The 9,152-nt window shown below is 39.8% G+C and overlaps 2 protein-coding genes across 2 annotated transcripts; both read left to right on the top strand.

Annotated features, from left to right (window-relative positions):
• Positions 1-1,906: 1,906 nt before the first annotated feature.
• Positions 1,907-6,983, top strand: LOC134629363 (nucleoredoxin-like protein 1). Its single transcript, XM_063476645.1, has 4 exons — positions 1,907-2,073; positions 3,834-4,104; positions 4,210-4,299; positions 4,425-6,983. The coding sequence occupies exons 1-4, from the start codon at positions 2,040-2,042 to the stop codon at positions 4,798-4,800; spliced, it is 771 nt and encodes a 256-aa protein (XP_063332715.1). The 5' UTR covers positions 1,907-2,039; the 3' UTR covers positions 4,801-6,983.
• Positions 6,984-7,075: 92 nt separating this feature from the next.
• Positions 7,076-8,935, top strand: LOC134629364 (nucleoredoxin-like protein 1). The gene is made up of 4 exons (XM_063476646.1): positions 7,076-7,374; positions 7,661-7,908; positions 8,151-8,240; positions 8,348-8,935. Exons 2-4 carry the CDS (start codon positions 7,673-7,675, stop codon positions 8,703-8,705), a joined length of 684 nt encoding a protein of 227 aa, XP_063332716.1. The 5' UTR covers positions 7,076-7,374; positions 7,661-7,672; the 3' UTR covers positions 8,706-8,935.
• The last annotated feature ends 217 nt before the right edge of the window (positions 8,936-9,152 follow it).

Consider the following 9,152-nt stretch of genomic DNA (forward strand, 5'->3'; position numbering starts at 1 on the left):
TGGTTGCATTTTTGTTTGTTAAAACAAATGAATATAGATTTTTTTGTAATACCTCTAACGTCTTGTCTGTTCTCTGTGTTTTCAAAGTGTGTCTTTTTTGCTTTGTTTTTACCAAAGGATGACTAACGCCTTTGATATGAAAGGATTGGTTGGTTGACAATTTTTCTCCACTGGATTTAAGTTAGGCTGAAACAGGGAAACGCTAAAGCATCAGCACCTCAAAGCTCAGTTAAATGTACATGGAAGCACTGACACGCTGCCAGCTGTGGTTAAAGCTGCAGTGGCTAAAATATCAAAGTATCTGCTTTGCCTCCTTTATTGGCACACTACAGTTTTATTTAAGCACAGACATGAATGTCCCGAAATGCAGTTGAGAGTTATTTAATTAGTGCCCACTGGTGTTTGCCTGCCCTGTAACTACATAATGGTAAGCTTTGGTTACAGCAAGCCACCATTACTTCTCCCCGTTCATTGTGTTTATACTCATTATGGCTTACACATTGCTGACCAGTGAAGCGTGCTCATTCTACACCGACTGCCCTACAGTTTCATGATATTTGCATCTGAGATTAAGAGTTTGTTGTTGGATTAGAACAAAAACATTTAATTAGTTAAAGAAATTATAGTCAAGGGAGACATTTTTAGTCATGACCTCTGCGAGAGTAGCTTTGCATGATTAACAGTTCACAATAATCCATGTTTATGTTACAGTAGGCTTTGGTGTAGCACCTCAGTTCATCCATTATTTCTTTTAAGCAAATATTTGTTTGATTGGCAGCCTCTTGCAATCAAAAGACCTGAACAGGTGGTGGGAGCTGTAGCTGCTGTGACCATATTAGGGTTATCCCCCCTTATTTACATCAAACGGAGCCAATTTTAGGAACGATTTGTTGTAATATGAGTGCTTGGAGCTTTCTGAAGTGTGACTCACATTGATTACCTCAACACATCCTCACCTCTTTACTTGAATGTTTGGCCAAAAATCAGCATCCACCACTGTAACAGTGTACATCCACTTCGATATCACTTGCAATCACACTCAAACACACTGCCAGAAGGCCATTTCCACCAACTGCCAGACCCACTTCATGGATAACCTCAGGTATACTAATTTCTTAGATGATGCTTTCACCACATGTCTGAGATCGGTCTGAGATCTCTTGCTCTCAAACATCACAGTTGATGATAAGAGAAGCATAACTGACTTACATCGACACCTGTACAGTACAGCCATGCTTCTAGGCTTACCTAAAAAAAAAAAAAAAAACAGCTTCAGCATGTGTTGTGTGCATTTGGTCACATATCCAAAGCATGTATTATTCAAAGGAGCGTATGCATGTGTGCGTGTTTTTGTGCATTCATGTGCAGTGACGCATGTCTGTGTGACTCAGACTAATCCTATTAGGGCTCTCTCCCTCTCTCTCTATATTTACCTCAACCCTCTCCCTGAGATTAACCCGGGTACTTTCTGCAAGTGCCTCTGCAGATCGCTAAGCACTTTCCTACAGTACAGCTTGGAGTTCACCGGAACCAGGCTCAAAACTGTTCACTCTCTCAGTTAATTCTGCACCCTGCCTGTTAAATCAGCCTTAAAAACAGGATACAAAAGAATCAGTATTATGCTTTGATGGCTTAATGGGTGATATCAGACTCAAGCCAGCAAATTAAGCTGCGAAGGGAAGATTGAAACAAGCCCATCCTACCTTTGCAATCCAATTTGTCTTCTTTTTCCATCCCTCCTTTACTCGCTCCCTTCTTGTCTTTAAGTAATAAGATTTCTAGTGTTTAGCTGGAGTTTTAGGGCACACACACACACATCCTCTGTCCCTCAATTACAGCACTGCCACACCTCCAGCTATCTGTAATCTCCCTTAGAGGACCACAGAGTGCAGGGTGAACAAATTACAGAGAAAGGGGTGAAGACACAGTGAAAGGTGCCACTAAAATAACAAGCTTCACAGGATTTAAAGGAAGAGGGGAAAAAGGCATATGAAATAATATAATGTCTTGAAAGACAGGAGAAAATCTGGATTCCCTCTATGTCTTTTTTTGTGAGAGCCAAGGAGTTTCAAGGTGAGGTAAATTACTTGTGTATATTTAGCTGCCACTGCACGTACAAAGATTGATGGCCTATTAAATTAGCTACTAACAAGACACGGCAGTCTTGCTAGTGTATATCAGGAGCTATTGATCAGCTTCGAAAAGTGAAGCAGATTATTGTGAAATAACTTTTCCAAATGTAAGATTTAAGTTTTGACCTTTCTAAGCCTTACAGTAAATCCTCTTTTTTTTCCAGGTAAGGTCCAGTGCTGCTCAATTTCAGATGTATTTCTCCTACATTAGCCTCGGACGTTTCAGTGCAGAATGGTAGTCTCAAATAGATCTGGCACAGCTCAAAGCCACAGAGCCAAATCTAATTTGTGAGGTTATCGCTGTCAATTCACAGCCAGCAGCGACTTCTGCAACAGAAATACAGGCTGGGCAAGACAGATAAAGCATATTTCTTAGCTTTTTGGCCTGAACTATATTTCTATATCTGAAATTTATCTCTTATGGGTCTTTTTTTTTGTTTGTTCTGAACCATAAGTTGGCTCTTGGAAAATACCATTTCATAAAAGCTTTATTCATACTGACTAACTCGTTCTAGCTGGGCTGTTGTATTGTCAGTTTGTCAAATTACCGTGTTTCAATGGGACAACAGGAAGTTTCCTTTTTTTAAAAAAAAATTATAAATCTTAAAATTTGCTCCTTTAAAAGGAACCAGCATTTATCAAACAATTACTCCCAATTTAGGGACCTGGCCTGCTGGTTCGTAATGGTTGCATCTTAATAACTGGCCAAACTAAAATAATTTTTGACAAAATAATTGGAACTGCTGCTTTCCTTCCGCTAAATGGTCATGATTAAGAACAAAATGTGGTATCGGTCCCTCTGAATCAATTTTTTATACAACAGTGTGGGGTAATCATTCATTATTTTCATGTAAATTACCATTTGCTATTCAGTCACAGTAGGCTGCAATAGTGACTCAGCTCATGCTTTGTTTGAAATTCCCCCCCACCAAAAAAAAAAAAAATCAAAAAACTTGCCATTTTGTGTAAACAAAAGTAATTTGTTCGGGATAGATGTAATCACTGTCTACAGATTGCACCTCTAAAACACCAAAGCAGTGACATTTTGAAAAATGGTTCTAGCAATTTTTAAGCTTTAAAGGCCCTGAAGCAGATGTTCTTAATTATTCTTTGATGCTGATGGAATCCAACATGAGCACAAATAATCTGTCAAACTTGTTTTGACTGTTTTTTGTTTTGCGTGGGCAGTAGCAATGCTCCGGATTCACCTGTAAGTGCACCCAAAATGTCACAGACACTCCAAACTTGATTCTTGCTTATTTTGTCGTGCATATTTGTTGAAATTTTCAATGATACAAAAATATTTCAGATTTAACATCCTGAGACCTCAGGTCTTGTTTTGGATGGCTTTTCAATTTTTTCGTAGCTATTTGGGATCAGTTGGACCTGAAGGGTCTAAAAACTAAACATTACCTATGAAAAGTGTGTCCTCAAGTGTGGACAATGGGTTCATTTTACTGCACAAAACAGTGACGTCTACAAAGTATAAAACACTTTATTGAGCAGAGTGAAGTACTGAAAACCTGAAATTCAATGCCCTGTGACTACACAGGGTCTCAGGGGTTTCACACTAATGTCAGCCTCAATCACAGTTTGCAAAATGAAACATTTATTTCAGGAATGTGCTGTACAAGCCACCACACATGCATATTGTTGAACATATGTACATAAAACTTCATCTAACCCTCTTTGTTTCCACAGAGGGCCTTTATCCTTTTACATTCCTGTCTTTCATCATGGTTGACCTTTTCCTAAACCGAGTTCTCATCGAGAACAACTGGGACCAAGACGAACTCAACACTGAGCGTGAGATCATGGGGATTCTCGAAAATCGCATCGTCATGCTGTTCTTTGCATCTGCTGAATGTGAAAAGTGCCTGGAGTTTGTGCCTGTTCTGAACGACTTCTTTAAGAGACTGAAAGATCCAGCATACATCGAATACCCGAAACTGCTCGCACTCATCTACATCAGGTTCCCCCATCTTTTTTTAATCTATATATCTGTCTTATACATATGCAGTTACATAAATATATCTATTTGATCAGTTTTGAGATTCCCAGATTTCCCTCTCTCTAGTTTGGACCAATCAGAGGAGAAACAGGAAAAATTCCTCAAAGAGCTGCACAAAAAAGTTCTGTTTCTGGCCTTTGAGGACCCGTACAGGAAGTGAGTGTTTAAATATATGTGCATAAATTTAAGCTGTTTGTCAGTGCAACCAAGTCTGGAGGACCACATCACTCTTTGTACAAAATTAGAGTATATTTTCATGCCAGTCTATTTTTGTTTTTCAGGGAACTGCAGACCATGTTTAAAGTGAAGGATGTACCAACAATAGTGGTCCTGCGTCCCGACGGCTCTGTCCTCTCTCCAAATGCTGTGCGGGACATCTGTCGTTTCGGCTGTGACTGTTTCCAAAACTGGCAGGAATCGGCTGAGCTTGTTGAAAGGAGCTTCATGCTCAACGAGGAGTTTGACAACCTTAACTTGCGCAGTGCCACTGACCCTGTGAGGAGGCTCAAGTACAAGACAGAGGACGACAAACGCAAAAAGAGATGGTGGAAGTTATGGGGGAAGGGAAAAGATGGAAATGAAGAGGAAGAGGAGAAAGATGGAGCGTGGGATACCAAGAGAAATGAGGGAGATAACAATACCTGGAGGATAAGATGAGGAAAACATATATCATATAATATATTCTGTATGCTATCACTCAGACATTTAGGAGAAATATTTTTTTTTAGAAAGAAATTTTTATCTGCTGTTCCAGAAAATTTATCAGAAATGTTATCAAGATTAACTGCTATAATTCATAATTAGGAATTTATGATTTTCAGTCGCATGCAGTGGTACAGTACTAAGGTCATGGGTTTGAATGCAGCCTATGTGGAGCTTGCATGCTCTCTCTGTGTTTGGGTGGTCTGGCTTTCTCCCACACTCCAAAGACATGAGTGGGTTTAGGTTAATTTGTGAATCTAAATTCCCTGTGAGTGTGAATGCTTGCCTGTCTCTATGCGTTAGCTGTGCAATAAATTGCTGACCTGTCCAGGGTGTACCCTGTTATAGCTGGGACTGGCTACAGCCCCCTCATGATCCTGAATATGGATACCAAAGAGAAGATGGATGGATGTATGAATAATAACCGTGGACTGTTTTTTCAACAACCATCAGTCTTTGTTTTTGAGTTAAAGTTTATTTTACCTGTTTTTCTTGGTGTGCCATATATATATATATATGTATATGTATGTGTATATATATATATATACACATACATATCTGTATATGTATTGAGCATATAAATTAAGAGGTTTTTTAAGTGGGGAAATGGGGAAAAAAAAAACCTCAGATTTTTTTCATACTGTGTGCACTAATCCTTTTACAAACCAGCACAATCTGGCTCTGCGAGGTGTTTTTTCTCAAGCCAAAGACACTAATGCAGTTGTCGTCTTGCACAGTTTTGCACTCTGGCTTCCAGCTTCTCTTTCTAATCAAGTTAGAACCATCTTGGGATCTTCTTTGTAGGGTTAGATTGGTGCACGCTATTGTAGGGAACAGTACAGTTTTGTTTTTTTGTTAATTTCCTGAGTGGAATAGCCTTCATTTCCTAGAACAAGAATAATCTGTTGCGCTTCCAAAGAGTTTCTTTTTATTAACCATTTTGAGACTCACTTTAATGTTGCATAAGATGAAAACAAATTTCCTTTTCTTAAAAAAAACAAACAAAAACAAGCAGAGAGCAGATGTAGGCTATAAAGCAGACTGTTTGAAACTAACATCTACTATTACTGCTCATCTGTTGTTGTGGATACCTACTGTATATGTTGATGGTGTTTTTTCTTTTTTTATATTTTGTTGCTATTATTCAGTTGGTGATATTCACTACCACAAGAGATGCCACTGTTTTTATTCAGAAAATACAAACATGTACAAACCAATCCTGCCTAAATATGTGAGTATCGATCCCCAGGATTCCAATCTAAAGCTCTACAAATCAATACCTCCTTATTGACTTAGGATCAAATTACTGTGTATAGCAAGAGAGGACTCACGTGTGTACTGGCTACTCCAGCTGTGCAACTCTACAGACTTGTTTCTTTCTGCTTTTCTTCCCTCTTCTTTACCCTTTCTACTGGCAATATAATTCTTCTGGCAAAGTAATTCAAGACATATCAGCTCCATTTCCAGCAGCATCAGGCAGCTGTTTTCTGAGCAAATAATCAGTGGATTGTACGTGTGCTGCTCAGCATGATAAAGAAACAAGACTAGAAACTAGCTGGTGAAAGAAGTCCAGCTTTCTGCAGATAACAGTCAAGATATAATATTTTCTCACTGGAGAGGGGAGGCAAAAGTGAATGCTAAAAACAGGTAACAGGCTTAAATTAATCAGATACAGAGACTGATATCTGCTGGATATGTAAACAGGCAACTATTTTCAACCACACTGTTTTTTTGAATAATATTTGGACAAAAAAACCCTAAAAATATACATGTAACTGCATTTTTTGGCTACATTTAGGTGCTGGCGCCTGCTTGTTTTGTAACTGAAATTAATGTATTGTCAGTGTGTTATTTACTTTCATAACACTGTTATTTGTCTTTACTATTCTTTATTAACTACATCTCCTCAGAGTTTGCACTTTGTTATTGCATAGTTAAATGTGAATTGTATGCTCTCCAAAATCATTAAATTCTCTATTCTTTTAATATAAACAGTGCCTGTATCACTGCTGTGCTTTCATGGCCATATTGTAGTGTTCCCAGTAGAGCAAATCAAACTATCACTACGCACATATTCCCTGCGGTTCTGCTATTCCATTAGTTACTGAATATTAAAGGTCTCACAGTGGCTCACTTCATTAAGGTTCTTTTTCTTCTTTTAAGCATGTCTCTCATTCTGTAATTTCTTCGCTCTTTATTCAGACAGACTTGATTGTTCAGTCACTGCTTTCACATACACACACCATCAGTGCGAGCACTTCATGTTCCTTGTCCCTCTGTCACCTTGTCTTTCAATCCCTCCCTCCCAGACATATGAGGGGAGGTGGAGAGCAGGGACACAAAAGAAGAGGTAGTGAGCAGCTACTGCCACCAAGGTGAAGGCGAATGAGTGAATGCGATACGAACTGGCAGACTGGGAAGTGATTCTAGTGTGATAAAGGAAGAGGTGAAAAGAAATATAAGGCTAGATTTTGAAGGCTATTTTCTTTTTGGATTTGCTGCCTCAAGGAGAGATAATATTTGTTAGAGGTAAGCAACTGTGAGGATTATCCGATTTAACAGCAAGCGAGATTATATATGATTACTGTAATCGATTTGGGAGAGTAGAAACATACAGTGAAACACAAGGCAAAGCCATTAAAATCACCCAGATAAATATTTCCAAATGTCAAGACTTTTTACTGCAGTTGTGAAGCCTTTAATATTCTAATGTGTGTTATGCTACATGGTTTGAGCTTTCATGATTAGCGGTGATGTGCCTACTCTTTCTTGATTAATCCAAAGCATATTAATAGCTTTGCTTCTCCCTTTGTAGCACCCCTTCATCATGGTGGACTTATTCATTGGTCGGGTCCTGTTAAAGAACAACAAGGACCAAGATGAGCTGGACACAGAGCGTGAGATCATCATGCGCCTGCAGAACCGAATCCTGATGCTCTTCTTTGCTTCTGCTACGTGTGAGACCTGCAGGCAGTTTGCGCCCACGCTCTCTGACTTCTACAAACAGTTGACAGATGAGTTCTACGTGGATCGTGCTGCTCAGCTGGTTCTCCTGTACATTAGGTAAAACACACAGAGGCACACATATAGGTGTTTATTAGAACTGTAGTGTCTAACACTGGAATAGATTTTCTCCTCTGTTACTTTATTAAACTAACCTTGTCTCTAGCTCGAATGTAAAATTAAACTGCATGCACGTATGTGCACTTGCGTAATGCATGTATGAATTTCCTTTAAGAAATAAGAACCGCAAGAAAAATGACATTGGAGTAATTTTTACTAGAGTTTTCCATTTCACTCTCTAGTTTGGACCAGTCAGAGGATGAGCAAGAAAGTTTCCTCAAAGAGCTCCCCAAAAGGTGCCTGTTCCTGGCCTATGAGGACCCCTACAGGAGGTGTGTGAGATTAGCCAGTTAGAAGTGTGTATAACCTGCTGGTGGGTGATGGTAATGTAAATCCATTAGCTCTATGCTAGTGTGTGTGTGTGTGTGTGTTTCGGCAGGGAGCTGGAGGCTATGTTTAACGTGGAGGAGGTGCCCACAGTGTTGGTGCTGCGTCCCGACTGCTCCATCCTCATCCCTAACGCCGTGGATGAGATACTCCGCCTTGGAACAGACTGCTACCGCAACTGGCAGGAGGCAGCCGAGCTCATTGACAGGAACTTCATGAACAAAGAGGACTTTGAGGAGAAGTCCATGCGCAGCTTCAGCGACCCCGTGAGAAGACTGAAGTATAAGGTGGAAGATGAAAAGAAGAAAAAGAAGAAGAAAAAGCGAAAGGGGTGGGGTGGAGGTGGCGATGAAGGTGTGGAGGCGGATGGAGGAGCGGGCGACAAGGAAGGAGGGGGATCACCATGGTGATGGATACCAAGAACGGGAGAAAAACACTGCTGATTTGCCTAAAACCTGCTGCTGTCCTTCACAGCAAAAAATATAGCAGATATTTCAGTAAAAATGTGAAGCTGACCTTATTGTGACTGGCTTTGCTTCGGTGGTACAAAGATCGTGGTCCTACAACAGCTCCAGTGTACAGTATGTGGGCAGCAAACAACAAAAAGAAATATAACACTATCTCCAGGAACACTGACAGCTTCTTTGATTTGGCTGTATTTGATGTCTCTGAATGCTGCCAAGTATACAGTCGAGACAAGGTTTGGTCTGAGCCAAGTCTTGCCATTACGGCTTGTTTTATTACACACTGGAGATGATTATAACCATTTCTCCATTCTCAACAACACAGCCCTGTAATGCACTTTTTTAAAATGATAATTTGTGCGTCCAATCAAAACACACCATGCATAATCTGAA

The sequence above is a fragment of the Pelmatolapia mariae genome, linkage group LG6 (assembly GCF_036321145.2).
Source record: "Pelmatolapia mariae isolate MD_Pm_ZW linkage group LG6, Pm_UMD_F_2, whole genome shotgun sequence".
Taxonomy (NCBI): Eukaryota; Metazoa; Chordata; class Actinopteri; order Cichliformes; family Cichlidae; genus Pelmatolapia; species Pelmatolapia mariae.

Bases quoted from the DNA above. Each gene is read 5' to 3' on its own strand.
- LOC134629363 (XM_063476645.1), top strand. From the start codon at position 2,040: ATGTCTTTTTTTGTGAGAGCCAAGGAGTTTCAAG. The intron at 2,074-3,833 runs GTGAGGTAAATT...TTGTTTCCACAG, and splicing joins GAGAGCCAAGGAGTTTCAAG to AGGGCCTTTATCCTTTTACA. The intron at 4,300-4,424 runs GTGAGTGTTTAA...TTTGTTTTTCAG, and splicing joins TTTGAGGACCCGTACAGGAA to GGAACTGCAGACCATGTTTA.
- LOC134629364 (XM_063476646.1), top strand. From the start codon at position 7,673: ATGGTGGACTTATTCATTGGTCGGGTCCTGTTAAAGAACAACAAGGAC. The intron at 7,909-8,150 runs GTAAAACACACA...TTCACTCTCTAG, and splicing joins CTGGTTCTCCTGTACATTAG to TTTGGACCAGTCAGAGGATG. The intron at 8,241-8,347 runs GTGTGTGAGATT...GTGTTTCGGCAG, and splicing joins TATGAGGACCCCTACAGGAG to GGAGCTGGAGGCTATGTTTA.